The sequence below is a fragment of the Hyla sarda genome, chromosome 6, assembly GCF_029499605.1.
Source record: "Hyla sarda isolate aHylSar1 chromosome 6, aHylSar1.hap1, whole genome shotgun sequence".
Classification (NCBI taxonomy): domain Eukaryota; kingdom Metazoa; phylum Chordata; class Amphibia; order Anura; family Hylidae; genus Hyla; species Hyla sarda.
The window spans coordinates 268,855,459-268,876,715 of NC_079194.1; the positions used below are offsets into that span (position 1 = coordinate 268,855,459).

The 21,257-nt window shown below is 43.4% G+C and overlaps 1 protein-coding gene across 12 annotated transcripts in view; it reads right to left on the reverse strand.

Moving 5' to 3' along the window:
- The window catches only part of LOC130277036 (ADP-ribose glycohydrolase MACROD1-like), a 656,083-nt gene that overhangs the window by 622,873 nt on the left and 11,953 nt on the right, over nt 1-21,257 (reverse strand). For 11 of the 12 annotated variants that reach the window (XR_008845346.1, XR_008845345.1, XR_008845344.1 and 8 more), the window contains exons 2-3: nt 8,826-8,927; nt 5,030-5,149 (exon numbers count right to left, since the gene is read on the reverse strand). Coding sequence is in view for 9 of the 12 variants with exons in the window: in XM_056527275.1 (XP_056383250.1) it covers nt 5,030-5,149; nt 8,826-8,927 (222 nt within the window). In the remaining 3 variants the exon portion in view is untranslated. Of the gene's footprint in view, nt 1-356; nt 608-5,029; nt 5,150-8,825; nt 8,928-21,257 lie in introns of those variants that run through there. The other variant, XM_056527281.1, reaches the window with a different exon arrangement.

Consider the following 21,257-nt stretch of genomic DNA (forward strand, 5'->3'; position numbering starts at 1 on the left):
ACGATCAGATGTCTTATCCCCTATCTTTTGGATAGGGGATAAAATGTCTAGGAGTGGAGTACCCCTGTAAGTATATGTTTTGTTTGAACAGTTTTTATGTGCCTCCAGCTGTTGCAAAATTACAAATCCCAGCATTCCTGGACAGCCAAAGTCTCACCGTGCATTTTATTGAAGTATTGTCTTTAATATCTTAGGTTTTAGTCCTGTTGAGTCTGTCAATACCTTACAACATTCTAAGGCATACAAACAGCTATCCACTGGTGATCTCTTTCTTTGCTTCTACGTCCCGTCCAAGCATTAATAAGGCAGACCTCTCTCTTTAGTAACTAAATTACTATTGACCTTTGTAGATTTTTCTTTATTTTATTTCACCCTGAAATTCACTTTACTTCCAGTAGATTGAACCCTAAGCTCACGTGAACCAAGTTTGTCACACTTCTGAATCTGGTAATACTTCTGGACATGGCTGATCCCTCTTCCTGGGTGCAGAACTTGCTTTTTGACATTGGACTACAGACCTTGGAACCAGAATCACTGCATTCAGGCAGCTGCTAGAAGGACGTGCACTGCTGATCCCACTGTTTTAGTAGCAGCACCTCTCATCCTGCTGTATGTAATTCAGAGACATCTGTCACATATTCAGATTTTCTCCACTGTAATGTGACATACTTCTGTGTGAGCACATATAGGTATAAGTCTTGTCGACATGGACTTGTGATGCATTACAATATTAGGAAATGTTATTTCATGGCTCAATGACACAAAATCACATAAGGCTTCTGCTTGCGCTAAAGATACTAAAATAAATTATTTAAAATGGTAACTTATGAGGAGCACAGCTATGGTTAAAGAGGTATAAAAACCAGTAGTCGTAAGGCAGTAGAATCCAACACTGATAGTCCCAGGGGAGGTGACGCCACATGAAGATCTGTCCCCAGCAGTAATGGATGTCAGTGGCGCAGCATGATAGATGCAATTTATCTCCTGACAGCTGGCTAACCAGACTCTCCCTAATCTGTCCCTCCGCCACCACATCCCACTCTCTCCACTGCGATTCCCTCTCCATCATCTATACGTTCTAGAACGCTTTCAGTCTCATACCATTAACCCTGCTACTGCCATGCTCAGTATCAGGAGATAATCTCAGGAGGTCTCAGCCGCAGTGTTCTCACATTTTATGACCTGCTGAAAGGCTGAAACTAAAATACTGCACTGGCAAAACCATGATGAAAATGTAAATGTAACATGTATAAAAGTAAGGACACTTAAATAATCATAAAAAAAGATAAACCGAATACAAGATCACATGACAACCCATGAGACTACTAGAAATAAAATGCCCCATCACCTCCATATATACAGTATGCAGTATTCATTATCGGGTCAGATGGCTCCTCCACTAAGTGTATTTAGTAAGATTTGCCATTTCCTGCAAATTCTCTCTAAGCCACAAAGTTTATTCCCAAGTGGCTGGTACCAATGCACTAAAAGGAAATTGCTCATCTATCCCCAGAACCTACAGCATTACCAGCATCTTGGGCACAGCGTACAGTTGACTGTATTAAGAAATGTGGTAGAAGGCCGTTTATTTCATGAGAAAAACAAAAAACAAAGAACAACAGTATAGATCAGTGGTCTCCAACCTGCGGACCTCCAGATGTTGCAAAACTACCACTCCCAGCATGCCCGGACAGCCAAAGGCTGTCCGGACATGCTGGGAGTTGTAGTTTTGCAACATCTGAAGGTCCGCAGGTTGAAGACCACTGGGATATATATTGCATCCTAATTCCACAGGCATGCTAGCTGGTTGCCTATTGCACCTAGCCCAGGTGCCACCCCTAACCCAACCTTTTTATGTGTCATCATTTTATCATCAGTACAGTGAGATTATAGATGAAAAGCATAGAGATTTATCTTCAAATGTCTAATAAGAGCTTGTTCACAAGCCTTGTCAAAAACATCAACAAAAACTGTGCACCCTGTTCTCTTTAATCTCTGCCGTCAGACCTTTACTGATCAGGTAGTGACAGCAAATCCTAATGAGAAGATTGAAGAGAAAAGAACGCAAAACATAGGAGTTTTTCACACTAACTACAAAATAATATTCTAAATGATGTTCACAAGTATGACAGTGCTAAGTAGACATTTTTTTCCCTCTAAACATTTAGCAGTGTGCCATCCAAAGAAAATCTATGAGGCAACAGGATTTGATAGTAAAAACCGCAGCATTATTTATAAAAAGAACTTTTGACGTGTCACGCACACATGTAAAAAGTTTAGATCAGTCAGGGTTTAGTTCTGAGACCCTCACTATTCTCTAGATATAGCCAGCAGTGCACTTCACGTCCCGACTTGGCTCTCCTTCCATCTGATTGAAGGAGTCGGACTCCATAGTCTAAAATGAAGCCTATCTGCAAACAAACTTAGTTAAGTAAAGTGCGCTGCAGCACTCTTTATTAGTCAATACTGAGAGATTGGAGGGGATCTCCGCACAGAGACACCAACTATACTAAACTTTTGAATTCTTGAACGCTTTAAAAAGGGAAAGTGTCATAAGTTTCGTGCTGCCAAAACCGCATAAGCATAAAACTGGTGAAGGCAATTATTCTGATACGCTGGGGCATTTCAGAATAATCATAGTTTAAAAAAGCCAAGGTCACTAGTCACAGGGGGTTGGTGTGTCCCGTCAGTGCCTCTCTCCCTATACACAAGTAGGAAGAGACATGTCAAGCAGGCCAGCCGGACAAGAAGCAGCCGCTGGCAGCTACCTGGGTCCCTATGACATTTTAACACTATGATTTTTCTCCCAAGTGATTACTCTAAAACTCCCCAGCATATCGAAGTAATTCAGATTGTCCTGGCATCGTGCTGCCTGCACCAGTTTTACGTTGCCCGTAGTTTGGGCAGCATAAAATTTATGACACGTTCTCTTTAAGCTCCTAATGCGAGAAGAAAAATCTCTGGCTTCCTAGGATAAAGACATTTTCATTTTGTAGATTATACAGAGGCAATGACTGAACAGAGAACATTTTTGTACATACGTGAAGTTTTCCATTTGATCACTGAGCCCATATGTCCACACAAACAATACCCATACTGATTTAACAAACTGTTGATTACTATTGGATTTGACAACTGAGACTGACATGAGACAATGTAATTATAGATGAAATATTTACTATTATACTATTACAAAATAGTAATCCAGACCCAGCAGTAGCACTTTCTAACAGTTTATGAAACTGCATTCCTAATCATTACAACCTTAGCGTAAAAGGTTATTCTTATCTGGGACATTTTGAGAATAGCCACAGGATAGGCCATAAATCACTGATAGATGTGGCTAACACCTCTAGGACCTCCACCTATCTCAAGATCAAGGGCACCTCAGTCCCACCCAGTCTTGTCCTGGTGGCCGAAGGCGATGGGGATACGGAAAACAGCCAAACCAGTTGGTGTATGCACTTTGCATAACATCCACTGACTTTCTTATGTAATTGTGTAAACAGTGCGACACTGCAAGCTTCAGTGTTTCTGCAAATCCCACATTATGAAAGCAGTGTCACTTGCAATGCTACACTGTTTACCCAACTTCCGTCAACCTCGAAGACACTTAATGAAGATATATCATGCACAAAAATGTATCCCCTATCCGCAGGAATGGAGCAGGAACAGAGCGTGTTGATCCCCGCACGAATCGGCATCTGTCACGCCCCCTCCACATCTCTCTATAGGAGAGCTGAAGATAGGTGAACGGCTCTCCCACAGAGAAATATGGAAGGGACGTGTGGTCCAACACTTTGTGCGGGGGTCAACATGCCCCATTCCCAGAGAGTGCCAGGGCCCTGTACCGGAGATCACAGGGGGTTCCACCAGTCAGACCCCCACGATCTAAAACTTATCCCCTATCCTGCGGATAGGGGATAAGTTTTTGTTCATGATACTTCTCCTTTAAACAAACTGCGCAGGACAGTCCACTCTGTTTTTTGCTTCCCAAGCACCTCTGGCAACCTGAAGCAAACTGGATGGATCTGGAGGCCCTTGATCTTTAGGTGCAGGTCGTAGAGGTGGGACTCGCATAGGTCAGATACATGACCTTCACATCATGGTAGAGCCTTGCGTTTGCTGTGTATGCTGGAAAGCTTCCGGCATATAATTCTTCTGAAGTATGCACTTTTGACTTCTGCTGGGATGGTATAATATACCTTTTTTTTCTGTTACATATATAGACTTTTTTTTTTTACGTCCTACACTAGTCTATATGAGGTAAAGGAAAAAAGATTATATATGTATATATTATACACACACACACACACACATATAGAAGGCTTGCCATGTATGTTGCTGTATACAATTACATGTACCAGGATACAATTTTTATTAGTCCAGGCATTTATTTCCAATTACATGATTTTTTCTTAAATCACCTTTTCTAGTATCCTGAAATGCAGTTTAATTCCAAATTTGGTTCTTTCTCAATCTTGTTATCCTATAGTTGATGTTTACAATTGCTGTATACAGATACTTATTGATTCAAGGAAGATTTGTAGGAGCCAATTTTCTGCGTATCTCCTCTTAAAACACACAAGTGAGCCAATAGATTCCAATGAAGACAACAAGGAATTGTGTACAGATAAAGCCATTCCTATTAATGTCAGCTCATTACTAAACCTCAGAAATCACTACATTCTGACAGTGGCTTTCACAGGCTCATACAGGAAAACAATCCATTATCAACATATGACATCAAGATATGGCACTCTATGTAGAGGATTATACAATACACATGAATTTTCAACACTGAAAGAGCACGTGCCAATAAACATTTTATGCATGATTGCGCCTGTTTCACCTTAATGCTAATACATAGTTGCACTTCATTACACATTCTCATCATTGTTGGGCAACAGCTGCTAAGGCAGAAATTACCTACTTAGAGTAGGGTGCAGGGAAAAAGACTGCATTGCAAATGCTCTTGAGTTCCTTCTCTCTTGAAATATGCTCAGGACTCATGTGTTGCTCTTCTTACCTGCATTAACAATGGCATCTACCTCTAGTTTAGTGATGTCCCCTCTGACAAGAGAAATCTTCTCATTCAGATCTTTGCTCTTTGGGAACTTGACCTCTTCAGGCTGTTTGGCTTGAGCCTCTATAGAGTAGGGGAAAGAGAAAATAAATGTACTTTTTTTATGGATTCAAAAAATACGTCCATTTTTACTAATTGCACACTTTCTCATAGACTTACAGAGTACAATGGGCACAACATTTCTGATATTTTACAGGAGCATTTCTTTTTTTTTTTTTTTTTAAATAAAAGAATGCCTAAAATACACTTTGTGAACATAGCCTTACAGTACGGTTTACAAAACCCAGCACCTATTCACTACAATAGAAGATAGGGAACCTTCTTTCCCTGCACTTCCATTTAAATTAATGGGAACTTTGGGTTTTGCCTTGGTGAAATTGTCCTAAGTTAACATAACCAAATCTTAGAAGGGGTACTCTGGAGAGATGGAAGTTATCCCCTATCCATAGGATAGGGAATAAGTGTCTGATCACAGGAAACCTGACAAGCACAAGTGATTGGTTGAGCAGGCTGTCACTTGTGCTTGTCTCTGAGGGTGGGGGCCAAAGCGTGCAGAACACGTGTATGAGGAGGTATTGAGGAGATTGTGGGGGGTCCCAGCATGATTAGACACTTATCCCCTATCACTGTGGGTCCATACAATTAATACAATACCCAATTAGGCTTTGTTTTATTTTTATTTCTTTTAAAAAAAATCATAAAACTTTTTGTAAGAAAATAAGTATTCTCTTTTGATCCCTATAACACAAAACTTTTCCACATTAACTTTTTTTTTTTTAAACTATTTTTTAGTCCTCATAGTGTTTGCAATCTTGAGGCGGCAAACATAGGTATAGCATTGATCAATGTCATGGCACTCGCACTCTACTTGTACAAGCTGCCTGAAAATCCAGAGCGCCAATAGGTTGGGATTCTCCGGCTGTATTGTAAACTTATTGGCACCTCACGATTTCACTGCTGTGGTCCTGATCAGTCCCAGCAGACAATCATAAACTGTATTTTAGCCATTTTAGATTTAAAGGGTTAATGCTGGACTACAATGTGATCGCTGCTGTCCGGCATCAGTGTTGAGTCCTGAATGCTGATAGCAGCCATTTCTCACCAGCTCTGAAGAGCGCTCAGCTCCGGAGCTTGCTTCAAAGCCCACTAGAGCAGTCATATTGTACATTTATGTCATGTGTCCTCTAGAGGTTACGGGGGGTTGTACCACAATTAACATTTATTATCTATCCACAGAATGGTCTGACTACTGGTACCTCCAGTCATGTTGAGAATGGGATTACTGCTGCTTAATATTTGTCTATGGGACTGCTGAATATAGTGGAGCACAGCACCTGATTTGTTCGTTTTATGGCTTATGGATAAACAATGTAGGGTTATAGGTTGGACTTCATGGATCTGTGTACCATTGTCAATTATGTAACCGTGTAAGTTGTTCAGCATGCACATTTAGCAGCATTTAGGAGCCTAAAGAGTTTTGAATCATTATAAATCAATGTGGGGCAGATTGCAGTTTGAAGTTCTTTTTCTAGTAATTTTTCTGTAAGGGAGAAAAAAATAACTACAGTATTGAACTGGGTACTGACAGAGAAAAGTCTAATTAGAAAATATTCACAAGCTTTCAATGTTCACAATGTCTAGATCAGGGTTTTATTATTCATAATGGATAAAGACTTCTGTATAATTCTTCTAGCTTACATCCTTTACTTATAAATGGATGTAAGATGTAGGAGTACAATGCAAGAGAACATTATCTTTTATCAACAATAAAGAAAAGGCTAATCGAATGCTTCACTGCAGATGAGAGTCACATCACTAAGGGGTTACTCACAATATTTTATTGCATGTGCACAGGGCTGTACACTAAAAAAGGGAAGAATTTTAATTAGGGAAGAGTATTTTAAACCTAAAGGGGTAGTGAATCAGAATTTTTTGATAAATATTTCCAGACAGCCTGCTAAAAGAAAAAAAGAACATTCCCTTACCGCCCTTCACTCACTCCCTTGCAGCCTCCATTATCACAGCACCCAGAGTGATATCCCGCCACAGCAACAAATTGGTTGAGCAGCAATGTCTTGCGCCGACCCTCACACCAGAGATCTTGCACCGTGACAATACCGTCACAGCTCATCTGCATAAAACAAGCCCTCACACAACTCCAACTCCATCAACCCAAAATAAAATGATGTCTGTCAGAATATTGCAACACAAAAAGGATTGTTGACAAATCCACAGAGTATATAATAGGTGGGGATCTGACCACTGTGACCCTGCCCATAATGGGGGCCATAGTTTATTTTTTAAATATTTTATTTTACAGAATTATTCTAATAAATTAAGAAAACATCTGTGAGAGGCAAAAGCACAATATACCTCAAGTTAAATTTCTTGAGTGGTGGAGTTTCCAAATTCTGGTCTTGTGGGGAATGTTTCTAGTGTTTTGGCACCTCAACTCTTTTGAAACCCAACATGGTGGCTAAAAAACACCCTAATAAGGGTCTATTCACATGGTAGAAATTCCGCACAGATTCTGCCTCAAGTTAAAGACTTCCATGGGATTCTGCACTCTCATTCACACTTCTGAATTCAAGCATGCGGATTCCGCACAAACCAGGAACCACCCAAATGAATGTGGAAGTGGAATTGGTGCGGATCTGCAGAAATTCTGCCGTGTGAATAGACCCTTAGAAGGCCCCAAAATCCATACAGTGCTCCTTTATTTATAAGGCCTGTGTGAGTGTCAACCTCTGGGGCCACACAAAGGATATTTATAAAGACTTCAGAATTGGGTTAATAAATATTGGCCCTGATTTACTAATATATATACATATATATATACATATATATATATATATATATATATATATATATATATATATATATATATATATATATACACACACACACACACACACACACTTGACTTATATAGTATGTGAGTTTCCAATAACAGACTCCTTTTAATATTCAAAAACTCTAAAATGTTCCCTTCAGTCTGTCTAATGTCTTGAAAGTTTATGACCATGATGATCATCTTTGCTGTACATTTACAGGCAGAGATCTTTTTTTGTGATGATGCGAACAATTTCCATAAGAAAAATCTTTTCATCACAGCAAAATAAAATTCTGCTGTTTCCGATAATGATGTCTACTCTGCAATCGCTCTCGGCACACTATCATTGTAGCAATAACAATGATTGACAGTGAACAATTGTTAAGGATGTCTGTTAAATCCACCCGCCAAATTGCTACAATCATTTTGCCCATTTAATCACAGCAATTATGGCTATGGCCGGTCATTCTCCACTGGATCGTATGTGAAATCGCTGTGTGTAAATGAACCGTTACCTAAGGAAAGACTGTGTGTATAATGCACAATCCTCCATCCCCTGCTGTTTTATATCATGGAAGAGGATTGAACATCGTCCCTCCTCAATATGACAATGCTAAATGTCTAACAGAGATGAGTATTGGATTTAAGCTGCAAAAAAAGCATCCATCCTTCCCCATGATCCTGTTAGTTTCAGCAGCTTTCTCAACAAGTAAATGTAATTCTGCACCCAAAGGACCAGCCTTCGATCTGCTTTTAGGAAAAAAGGAGGATGGTCATGTCATATTGTCTATGTTTTTTACTGTCTATGGAAAAGAATATAACTAGAGGAACCTGGGCGCCAGTCACACACCCTCCCTTTCCAGTATGTCCTTCACATCACCATATGGGAAGGTTTGTATCTCTTACTTTTTGCAGTGTCTTTCCATGCTGGAATCTCCTTCAGCTTGATAAAATCTTTCACAGAGTAATGTTCACGCCTCTGCTTGTTGTTGAGACCCTTCAGAAAAGCTATAAATGAAAAGTGAAATAAAATTTTAAAAAGTGTAACACTAGTAAGATTACTACTAATTTATTCTATGAATATTATTAAAATAAAAAATAAAAATTCTCCAGTGTATTACCGTCAGAATGGGTAAAACGCCAAAAGTGACTTAGCGCCTACCCTTGTTAGTTGTGCAGCCCAAGTAAAACTTTGGAATCGGTGTGAAAGGATATTCTGTGGCATCTCTCTGCAGCCTTCCCAAGCAAATGGCAGTGCGATAGCACAAATGCCCTCTCCAGAAAAACAATGGGATTTTCTGTCGGCGCCAGAAAGCCTCATCTCCAAGAAGGTGTGTATATAAAAGGTTTATTACCCAGGATGCAACAGGTGTCACTGCAACATCAGCTTCCTCAGGCACACCTTCTTAGGCTCCTTTCACACTATGAATTTCTCTGTTTACAAACTTCCGTCACATGTTCCGTCACTACAGCTGCAAAACCCGGCCGTTACAAAACCCTTGACGGCCGTGACTAAATTGCATTGCAGCCTATCGGGTTTTGTAACTGCCCGTTTGCACCCGTATAAGCCCGTAATTCATTATGGTAATTATACAGTGACGGGACATTGTGGCGGAAAAATTACTGCATGCAGTAATTTTTCCGCCACGATGTCCCGTCATTGTATAACGCCCGTTTGACTCCAGTCGGCTCATTAAAGTAAATGGATTTCAGCGCTAGTCCGGGTGGGGTACGGGAGATCTGGCACCCATAACTTAAAAACGAGGTGTGAATGCAACCTAAGGCTGGGTTCACACCACCTTTTTGCAATACAGTTCCCGTATCAGGTTTTTGATTAAAATAAACACGGATTCCTCAAAACCTCACTAAACTGTATCCAAACATGTACAAATGTTTATCTGTATACAGTTGAAAACCGCGTGCGGTTTGAAAAATGATGCCCGGTTGCATCCGTTTTTTAAGAAAAAAAAAAAACATACATTTTTAACTTTTCACTCCATTATGAATAAAGTTTAACTTGTTTGATTGCAGTTTTTTTTTCTTGGAATTTCAGAGTAAAAAACTGTATTGTGAAAACCGGATGGAACCGTACGCACATATGGTTCTGTACGGTTCCCATTGACTACAATGTTTAAAAAAGATGTATACGCTTTAATGCATTTTTTCACCTGGACCAAAAACTGTGGTAGGCCATGGTTTTCTGTCCAGAAAAAAAAAAGTAAAAAACCGTATGGTTTGAAAAACGGAGACAACCGTATACATTATGGTGCATAGGGTTTTCAATGGAAAGTCTATGGGCACGGTTTTCTGTACTGTTGCATACTTTTTTTATGAAACTGTATGTCGATACTGTATAGCAAAATTGTGGTGTAAACCCACCCTAACACAGGGATTCAGTTATCAACTGAACAGCGGGGACGTGCACACATAGGGATCAAAGGGGGCTTCAGCCCATGCCCTTTTTCGCCCTTGCTTCTTTAATGCCCTTTTTTTATTTTTCCAAAACTGGTAGACAAAGTGAGTCTGCTCACTATATAGAGGTGCTACCTCTCTACAGGGGTCACTTGTATTGCGCTGGCACTGGCAGGGAGATGCTCGGCTCCTTTAACAAGACGAATCCCCCCCACCCCCCTGTTCTGTTGCTGAACGATCTCGCACAGTGTAACTTCCTGTCGGCTGAGTCTGCAGGGACCAGGAAGCACAGAGTCCTGCCGAACATCCAGTTACTGAAGTATTCCCTGCACCCAGCCAGCTTCCTATAAAAGTGAGTGTATTCATATATAGTGTGCAGATGTATTGTGTGAACATGTCTGTGAAGCCTTTGTGTATAGTGTGGTGTGTATGTACTGCATGTATATACACATGTATGGTATATGTGTGAGTATGTGTATGTAAGTGTGTATATGTATAGTATTTTATGTATGTTATATGCAGTGTTGTATCTGTCACTAGGCCAACAAGGCCCAGGATTGATGCAGCACTTATTGCAGTGGTGGTCACAAATCGCATGGCGCCCCTCAAGTACACAAATGTTTGTGTATATAAGTTTTTATATTTGTCTGTAATCAGTGTTTTCCAACCAGGGTGCGGCCAGCTGCATTGGCTGTCTGGCCATGCTGGGAGTTGTAGTTTTGCAACAGCTAGAGTCACCCTGGTAGTGAAACACTGATTTATGCATGTGTGTGTATTTATCAATGTCTCACAACCAGAGTGCCTCCAGCTGTTGCAACTGCTGAAAGCACTCTGGTTGGGAAACACACACACACACATTTATATTCAGGGATGTGGGACTCCTATCACCCGACACCCGGGACATACTACTGGTGGTTGTAGTAGAGCTATGTTCCTTTACATACTGGTGGTTGTAGTTGAGCTATGTTTGGGAGGAGGCGGGGGGTGGTATGATTTTGAGGAGATCAAGCATATAATGGCCTATAACCAAACCAGTGTTTCCCAACCAGGGTGTCTCCAGCTGTTGCAAAACTACAACTCCCAGCATGCCCAAACGAGTTTTGCAACAGCTGAAGACACCCTGGTTGGGAAACTTTGAATCAAACATTCCCAGAAGAAAATAAAAGAAGAATAGAACTACAGAAGTAATTTTTTTCACGTTCGCGTTTTCCTCCTCACATTCTAAAAATCCTAACGTTTTCCATTTTCCCCCTATATACCCATATAAGGGCTTGTTTTTTGCATCAGAAATCATACTTTGTAATGACTTCAATCATTTCACCATAAACTCCATGGCAAAACCAGAAAAAATATTTGTGGGGCAAAAGTAAAAACAAAACAGCAATTTTGTAACTTTTGGGGCTTCTGATTCTACACAGTGCACTTTTCGGTAAAAATGACACTATCTTTATTCTGTAGGTCCATACGGTTACAAGGATACCTAATTTATATAGGTTTTATTTTATTTTTCTACTTTAAAAAAAATTCTATCTACATGCACCAAAATTCGTGTTTAAAATTGTCATCTTCTGACTCCTATAAGTTTTAAATTTTTCGGCATATAGGGCGGTATGAGGGCTCATTTTTTGCGCCGTGATCTGAAGTTTTTATCTGTATCATTTTTGTTTTGACCGCTTTTTATAAAAAAAATATGTATATTATAAAAAATATGCTATTTTTTTATAGTGCCTTTTTTTATTTGAGCCCCTGCCCTCCAAAATGTCTGTGCACGTCCCTGCTGAACAGTATCATATACCTGCCAACCATCTGATGTGTACAGGGGCCTCCCAGCATTCCTCCAATGGAAGATATGGGAGAAGGGTAGAAAAAAACGGTCACCTGCAGCCACCATTGCCTGCTTCCAAGACAACATGTCGAAGAAACACCTTTATGTTAATCACTGGCCAAGGCACTACTGTGGTCAGTAAATGGCTGCGTGGGAAGATCTTGCTTCGATGTGTCATCTCTGAAGAGGGCAGAAGCAGTAGAGGACCAGAAGTCACTGCAACGAGAGCTGCAGGTGACCAGGGTAGGCAAATATCATTTATATGCTGGAAAATCCCTTTACTTACAGCGCTATACATATTAACCCCTTAAAGGGGTACTCCGCCCCTAGACATCTTATCCCCTATCCAAAGGATAGGGGATAAGATGTCAGATCGCCGGGGTCCCGCTGCTGGGGACCCCGGGGATCGCCGCTGCGGCACCGCGCTCTCATTACTGCGCAGAGCAATATCGCTCTGCACATATTGACGGGCAATACAGGGGCCGAAGCATCGTTACGTCACGGCTCCGCCCCTGGTGACGTCACGGCCCGCCCCTGTCAATACAAGTCTATGGGAGGGGGCGTGGCGGTCGTCACGTCCCCTGCCATAGACTTGCATTAAGGGGACGGACCGTGATGTCATGAGGGGCGGAGCCATGACGTCACGCTGCTCCGGCCCCTGTATCGCCCGTCATTACGCACAGAGCGAACTCGCTCTGTGCAGTAATGATGGCGAGGTGCCGCAGCGGCGATCCCCGGGGTCCCCAGCAGCGGGTCCGCGGCGATCTAACATCTTATCCCCTATCCTTTGGATAGGGGATAAGGCGGATGTTTGTTACGGACCTAACAGTTACATACATTCAGAGGAAAATACAAGAAAGGAACACCCACATGTGAACCTATTACAAACAGTACACCCCCTAGGGAAGGTGTATACGGTGAAGTGGAGATTTGGAACAGATGGGTGTTCCCTTTATTTATTTTCCAGGAATGGATGAAGTGTACTATGGGGGGAAGAAAATAGCAATTTTAGTACTGATTTGCCAATTATTTTCCAAGAATGATGACCCAGAGTACAGCCAAAAGTAAAAATGATGCCCGCCCCAAACCCTATACTCTGAATCAAATGCGCAACCCGCTCAAGTGGGGAGAGAGAGCGTTGCGCATTTGAGGCAACTGCAAACCTCCAATGCTGTTGACTCTGTGTCCCATGACCCATTTTTTAGGGGGAAGAAAAAAATGTAAAAAAAAAAAGATATTGGGGTATTGGGTAAAAGGTTTTGTTTTTTGTGGGTGTGTTTTTGTTTAAAATTTGGAAGTTAATGTACCCTGGACTGGTACATTGGCGCCGAATTCTGGGGAATGAAAATTAGGGCAAAGGATGGAAAATTCAGTACTCCATGGAAGTGTGATACTCCCTGAAGCAGCCTATGCAGAGGCCCGGATGATCGGGGCTAGTGTCACATTGGTACGTGGTGTCCTTCCGTCTCCCCTTCTTGTGACACACTCTGCATTTCTTCTGGGTTCGTCCCGTCCTTCCAGTGTTGGGGATCACACCTGGAAAGTGTTGGCCGGGGACAATCCGGGGACCTAAAGTTCCAGAGGTGCTCTGACCCGCTCTTTGGCGGTCACCAAAGATGAGGGCCTTTAGAACTACCTCTTGGAACTCCAGGTATGTCCCTGTGTTGCCAGCGTTCTGGTACAGTATAAAAGAGTTGTACGTGGCAACCTGTACCATGTAGACCGCAACCTTTTTATACCATACGCGTGTTTTTCGCATGGCATTATATGGCTTGAGGACTTGATCAGAAAGATCAACTCCCCCCATATACCGATTGTAGTCCAGAATACAATCGGGCTTGAGGACCGGTCCCACGGTATCTCGCACAGGGACAGGGGTGCTGCCATTCCCATGAATTGTGGTGAGCATAAGGACATCCCTCTTGTCCTTATACCGGACCAACAACAGGTTCTCATGGGAAAAGGCACGGGACTCACCCGGGGGATAGGAGCACGTAGGTGGTAACCTTTATCTAGCAATGGGTGCAAAAGGCCCCAAACGATTTTCCCGCTAACAACCAGAGTGGGGGGACATTCTGGGGGTTCAAAACGGGAATCTCATCCCTCATACACTATAAACTTGCAAGTGTACCCGGAGGTACTCTCGCAAAGTTTATACATCTTCACGCCATACCGCGCCCGCTTGGTCGGGATGTATTGCCGGAAGCTGAGTCTCCCCTTGAAGCTGATGAGAGACTCATCAATAGAGACCTCCTGCCCCGGGACATAGGCCTCCCAAAATCTGGCCCCGAAGTGATTGATGACCGGCCTGATTTTATACAGGCGGTCATACGCGGGATCAGTTCGGGGGGGACATGCCGCATTATCAGCATAATGCAAACATCTCCGAATGGCCTCGAACCGGGAACGTGCCATGGCCATACTGTAGAGGGGTGTCTGGTAAAAGACGTCCCCACTCCAATATTGCCTGACACTGGGTTTTTTAACTATACCCGTATGCAGCACGAGGCCCCAAAAGGTCCTCATTTCGGAGTCCAGCCGCCGGGTCTAGCTAAAAGTGAGCCCGGGTTAGCGGCGACGAACTGTTGGGCGTACAGATTCGTCTGTGTAACCATCAAATTAACAAAGTCGTCACTGAAAAAATGACCGAAAAAGTCCTTTTCAGTGAACCCGACGATGTTAATTTTGATTCCTGAGTCGCCAACAAACTCAGGAATCACGGGCTCGTGGTCCGCTGGCTGAGTCCAGACAAGTTCTCCGGTACGATGTACCAGTGATCTTGGCTGGGGGTCTTCACTAGTATGAGCGCCAGGGGGACTCATACTAGCATGGGGCACAGGGTCAAGGGCAGAGGAGGTTTGCGGCACCGCACGGCGGCGTCTCCGCCGCCTTGGTGGCTCATCATCAGAACTAGATGATGAGGAGGACGATGAAATAAGGAAGGTGGGGTCTTCATCGTCCTCTGAGCCGCTCTTGGTGTCGGAGGCAATTATGTTATATGCCTCCTCTGCCGAAAACACTCTGCGGGCCATTTCGCTACTCTAATGTGGATACGGGGTGTGTGTGTGTGTGTGTGGGGGGGGGGAAACTTTATTGGTGTATGTGCTGTGTGTGGTGTGGTGCGATACTACCTCCCTAACCCTCCCTAACCTAACTAAACTAACCCGCCCTAACAGAAAAAAATATAAAATAAAAAGGAGCCTTTTTTTTTTTTTTTTTAAAAGGTGACTTCTAGCGCAAAAAAGCCCTGCGCCAAAAAAAAGCATTTATCTAATCAGTGGTGTGCGCACCGATTAGCAATTGTGGCGGCAGGGGGCATAGAAGTCAGTGGGGGGGGGTCCGGCCACTCAGATCAGAACAGTGGCTGGTGGCTTGTACACAGACCCCCACACAAAAAAAAAAATAAAAAATTTAAAACGCTTTACCCCGAAAAAAATGCACCCACCTGAAGCCCCAAAAAAACGCTCATCAGTGATAAATCACTGACAGTGGTGGGACAGGCTGCGCGCACACACAGGTACGGTGCATCCACACAGTACACGCCTGCTACTGGTGGCACGGACCGCTTATGGGTGCAAAAAAAAAAAACGCGTTAACCGAAAAAAGTGCCTTTACCACAAAAAAATACGCTGATCAGTGATAAATCACTGACAGCGATGAAGCACGTCGCGCACACAGGTAAGGTCCGGCCACACAGTACACGCCAGTACACGCTAGAAAAGCAGAAAAAAAGCATCGGCACCATAAAAAAAACGCTGATCAATACTACGGGAATGATCAGCGGCGGGTGGGCTTTAACAAATGGTGGCGGACCGCTCTTTTATAACTAAGAAGGTCCGCACACACGCTTAGGAGAAAAAAAAAAAAAAAAAGGCTGGCGGCAGACCGCAGTGACCCAGCAGGGCCGGGGGCACGCAGCTAAAGTTGCTACGGACCCACGGACACCCACTGAGGTACGCTAAAAAAAATTTAAATAAATACTTTTTTTAACCCTAACCTATCCCTAACTAATCTAAAGCTATCCCTGGGGATTTCTGTGCCAAGGGGCCACAGAAAGGGGGCAAGGGGCACTTTTTTTTAACTCAGGGGATGGTGGGCAGCACGGGGCTCCGTCCTGCTGGCCAGATCTCTGTGGAATGGCGGGAAGAACGGAGCAACGTGCTCCTAGCCCCCACCATCCCCTCCCATTACATTGTGATTGGTGTGGCCACTTTGGCCACCCAATCACAACTGTACTGAGGGGGGTGGCCACAATGCCAGCCCCCAGTACAGCATGGATGGTGATTGGTGGTGTATACTACACCACCAGTCACCATCTATATCCGGGTCACACGTGACCCTGATGACCCGGAACCGCTGCAGAACGCCGGTAAGTAGTTACCGGCGTCCTGCAGCGATCACAGGTATAGGAGGTCCTCCGGACCTCCTCCTGCACACTGCCGGGATGTCTGCTGATTGAAACGGAATCGCAGCAGAACGGAATCGCAGCACATCGCTCGTCTGAATTGACGAGCGATGCGCTGCGATTGCCGACATGGGGGGTCATCATGACCCCCCTGGGCGATATGCCGCGATGCCTGCTGACCGATTTCAGCAGGCATCGGCTCCCCTTCGGCTAGCAGCGGGGGGGGGGGGGGGTCCGGGAATGGACAGGACGTACTCCTACGTCCTCGGTCCTTAAGGACTCGAAAACGGGGGCGTAGGAGTACGTCCAATGTCCTTAAGGGGTTAAAGAGAATCTGACACCCTGTTTATCCGCACTAAACAGAGTACAAGTGAACAGCTTTATGAAGAGGGGTCACTTAAATCTGTTCAGTATATGAAGAGTCTGCCTCTGTAAACTTCCTGCTGCATTGCGTGACAGTGCGCAATGGAGGCAGGGAGTCGGCAACCCAGCTCCCCTGCCTCCTCCATATTCTCTGCCCATTCGGACCCCTTCATTATCATGCTAATGAAGGGCATAAGTGAGCACACAGAGAGCAGAGCGCTCACCAGTGGCATTCATTAGCATATTAATTAGGGGGGTTCGGTGGATGGAGAATATGGAGGCAGGAGGAGAGCTGGGCAGCTGGAGCAAAATGCAGCAGGAAAATTACAGTGTCAGAAAACTGTTCACCCGCCCTATAACCTAGTACATTGAGTTTAGTGTGGCTGAATAGGGTGTCAGATTCTCTTTATTATTTCAGTACAGTACAAAACCATTTTTATGCTTCTCTTTTAAGTGTCTTCATTGTTTGCATTGGGTTTCATGGTCTACATAGTGTCCATTCACAGTACTTCTTTTCAGAGGGAAATTTCACTCAGCAATTATGGTGCCGTAGCCTCTCATTGCTTTTTATGGAATTTCTGCTGCAATATTAACACTATGAAATTCCAAATGCCAGTCTCCGCTGAAAGAATGAACCTGTTTATTCTTTCAGCAGAATCTGTTTTGAAATGCATTTTAATGCCGCTGCTGGGGGCACAATGCCGCATAATGCCGCTGCTGGGGGCACAAAACTGAAACCCCCAACCAGGGAGTTATCGGAGGCCCAGATCACTCTCCCAACTAGGAGAGAATAGCCTCCTCCGAACCATCACTATATCCACAGAACCGGAGGCATGGCAGAGAGATGTGCATCCTTTTTGTACTCTAGGTTTCTTGTTCCTAGAGGACGAGTTCATCTCTCTAGTGGTCCTGTCGTGACGGGGTGGAAAAAATATCAGATTGGCTGCTATGGGCAACTGGTCATCTGTTCCCCTGCACAGGTTTTGATAACCCTAAGGGTACGGTCCCATATACCGCTTACACAGCGTATTTCACGCTGCACAAAATCAGCTGCAGCAGTGGAAGATATGAGTATTCTCAGATGATCACACACACAGGCTGAAGTGAAGATTGGACGTGGAGCCACATGCCGGCGTGACTGTGACTCGAAGCCCTACCTCCAACCTTCACTGAAAATGCAGAGCTGCCATCGGTTAGCCCTGTATGTATGTTCATCTGAGAATACGCAGCGTATTTCCCGCTGCTGCAGATGATTTTGCGCAGCATGAAATACGCTGCGTAAGCGGTACTTGAGACCGTACCCTAAAATAGTGTAATACACAAAGCAAACAATTACATCTGACCACCGGGGTGCCCATGTAATATTGATTGCCTATTCCAGTTTTTCCCAAACAGGGAGCCTTCAGCTGTTACAAAACTACAATTCCCAGCATGCCCAGAAAGCTTTTGACTGTCCGGGCATGCTGGGAGTTGAAGTTTTGCAACAACTTGAGACTCTCTGTTAGGTTAACACTGGCCTACCCCCTTGCTTGGCTCAGTCATCATTTTAACAGGGGAATAGTTGGCGAGGAGAAAAAAATAAAAAAAATAACAGTGGGCGCTCTCTCGTGTAGTATATCAATTGGTATGAAACCCTCCACTGTTTGTTTCTACCTCTGTACTGTCTATCCGCTCCTCTCAGGAGTAGGATCAGATCAGACTGCAGCAGCTCTCTTCTATTACCATCTGTTACCTAAATTATATTTGTGTTTGCCATTTACACAACTAGACAGGTCAGTCTATCACTGTGGTGTGGTGGAGGGTTTCACACCAATTGATATAATGTAGTTTTTCAACAGCTGCTTTTTGTTTGTTTGTTTGCTTCTACACCTAAAATGTAAAAGGGGGACTTGTGTGAACCACAAACATGAAATCACAAAATGCAAAACTACAATTCCTATCATGCCCACGCATCATTTGGCTTATATGGGCATGATGGGAATTGTAGTTTTGCAAGTGCTGGAAAGCCACATGTTAAATGGGCACTGTCACCAACTTTATTTTTTGATATGTTGTAGTACTTATGTACTACATGTTGTAATACTTATGTTTTGTTAAATACAGTTCCCGTATACGGCTGTGAGGAGGGGGCGGGGCTTAATCGCGGCGCCCGCACTCAGCCGTATTTGGGAACCATATTTAATGTATGTCTATGAGCCGACCGGAGTGAACCGCAGCCTCCGGTCGGCTTCGTCTTCGGCCGTATGCTATTTCCGGTCGAACACGTTTTTGCCTGCGGTCGGGAAACCGCATATGGCCAAAAACGAAGCCGACCGGAGGGTGCCGCGATTAAGCCCCGCCCCCACTCCTCCCAGACGTATACGGAAACCGTATTTAACAAAACGTGGTGTGAACCCAGCCTTAGTTTGACTGCTCAGTGTTTAAAAAAAAAAAAAAATTCAAAATTGCTTTTTTTTTATTTCAATTTCACCTAAAAAAAAAAATTCCCGTTTTGGAGCAAATGGTATGGAAAAATAAAAACATTACACAGTACACGCAAAATAAAAGCAGCCCTTATATGGGTGTGTAGATGAAAAAATAAAAAAGTAATGGCAACAACGAAAATTTGCCTGGTCCTAAAGGGGTTAAAGCCCAAACAAAAAATAAATAAATATGTTACTCAGTACCTAATCTTGACCATGTACATATAATTTTTATGCCTCTATCACCTATATTTATTGTAAACAATACCTCTTAGCTCACATTGTAAGAAATCCTCTCAGTAGATGTGGCGTGTGGTGGTGGGAGGGGATTGGTTGGTCTGCTCATGACTCAGGGACAAGCCTGATGCTGCTGCTAGTGTCCCATTGGTTTGGGGACACCTAGTGGTGTCATTTCCAGGACCATATTTCAAAAGGTCTTTAAAGGGGTTCTCCGCCCCTGGACATGTTATCCCCTATCCAAAGAATAGGGGATAATAAGTCTGATCGCGGGGGGCCCACCACTGGGAAATAGAGTCTCCGGTGTCACATCGCTAGTCATTTGGCACGGAGCGAAGTTCGCTCCGTGCAACGGATGACTGGGCTGCCGCAGCAGAGATTGCGGTGGGTTCCAACTAGAGATAAGCGAACTTACAGTAAATTCGATACGTCACGGACTTCTCAGCTCGGCGGTTGCTGACTTTTCCTGCATAAATTAGTTCAGCTTTCCGGTACTCCGGTGGGCTGGAAAAGGTGGATACAGTCCCTTGAAAGAGTCTCCTAGGACTGTATCCACCTTTTCCAGCCCACAGGAGCACCTGAAAGCTGAACTAATTTATGCAGGAAAAGTCAGCAACCGCCGAGCCGAGAAGTTTGTGACGAATCGAATTTACTGTAAGTTCGCTCATCTCTAGTCCCAACGGCAGGACCCCCGCAATCAGACATCTTATTCCCTATCTCCACTTAACTCCCAATAGTTTAAAGCTAATCTGAAAGGCTACTCACTCCCACTAAACCCAAAACATTGGATTATGGTGCGGGTGAACAAGAGTAAAATTATGCATTACTTAACCATTAGAAGACAGGCGTTGTGTACATTGTTGTGCCCTGGTACATAATGCAGTTACGTACATGTACATCACAAGATTCCATGATACCGTGATCACCGTGTTGTGCCTATGCATAGCACTGATCAGTATTAGCAATCAAAAGATTGCTATTAATTGATGCCTATGGGACTTTAAAAAAAAAGGAAAACATTTTTTTTTAAAAATTAAAAAGTTTTAATAAATGTAAATAACCTCTCCACAAATAAAAATATGAAGTTATCCTCTTTTCTCATTTAACCCCTTAAGGGCCAGGCCATTTTTCCTCCTCTACTTCTAAAAATCATAATGCTTTCAATTTTGCACCTACAGACCCATATGAGGGCTTGATTTTTGCGTCACCAATTGTACTTTGTAATGACATCACTTATTTTATAACAATCTGCGGCGAAACAAAAAAATAAAAATAAACACTTATTTGTGGGGTGAAATTAAAAAGACGCCATTTTTTAACTTTTGGGGGTCTTCCGTTTCTATGCAGTGCACCTTATCTTTATTCTGTAGGTCAATACAATTACAGGGATACCCAATTTATATACTGTATATACTCGAGTATAAGCCGACCCGAATATAAGCCGAGGCCCCTAATTTCACCCCAAAAACCCAGGAAAAGTTATTGACTGAACTATAAGCCTAGGGTGGGAAATACAAAATCCCCCCCCCCCCCCCATCATCATCATCATCCAGACCCCCGTCATTAACACCCTCATCATCACCGCCTGTCATCATTCCCCCCCCCTTCACCATTACCCTGTCATCACCCCCCCT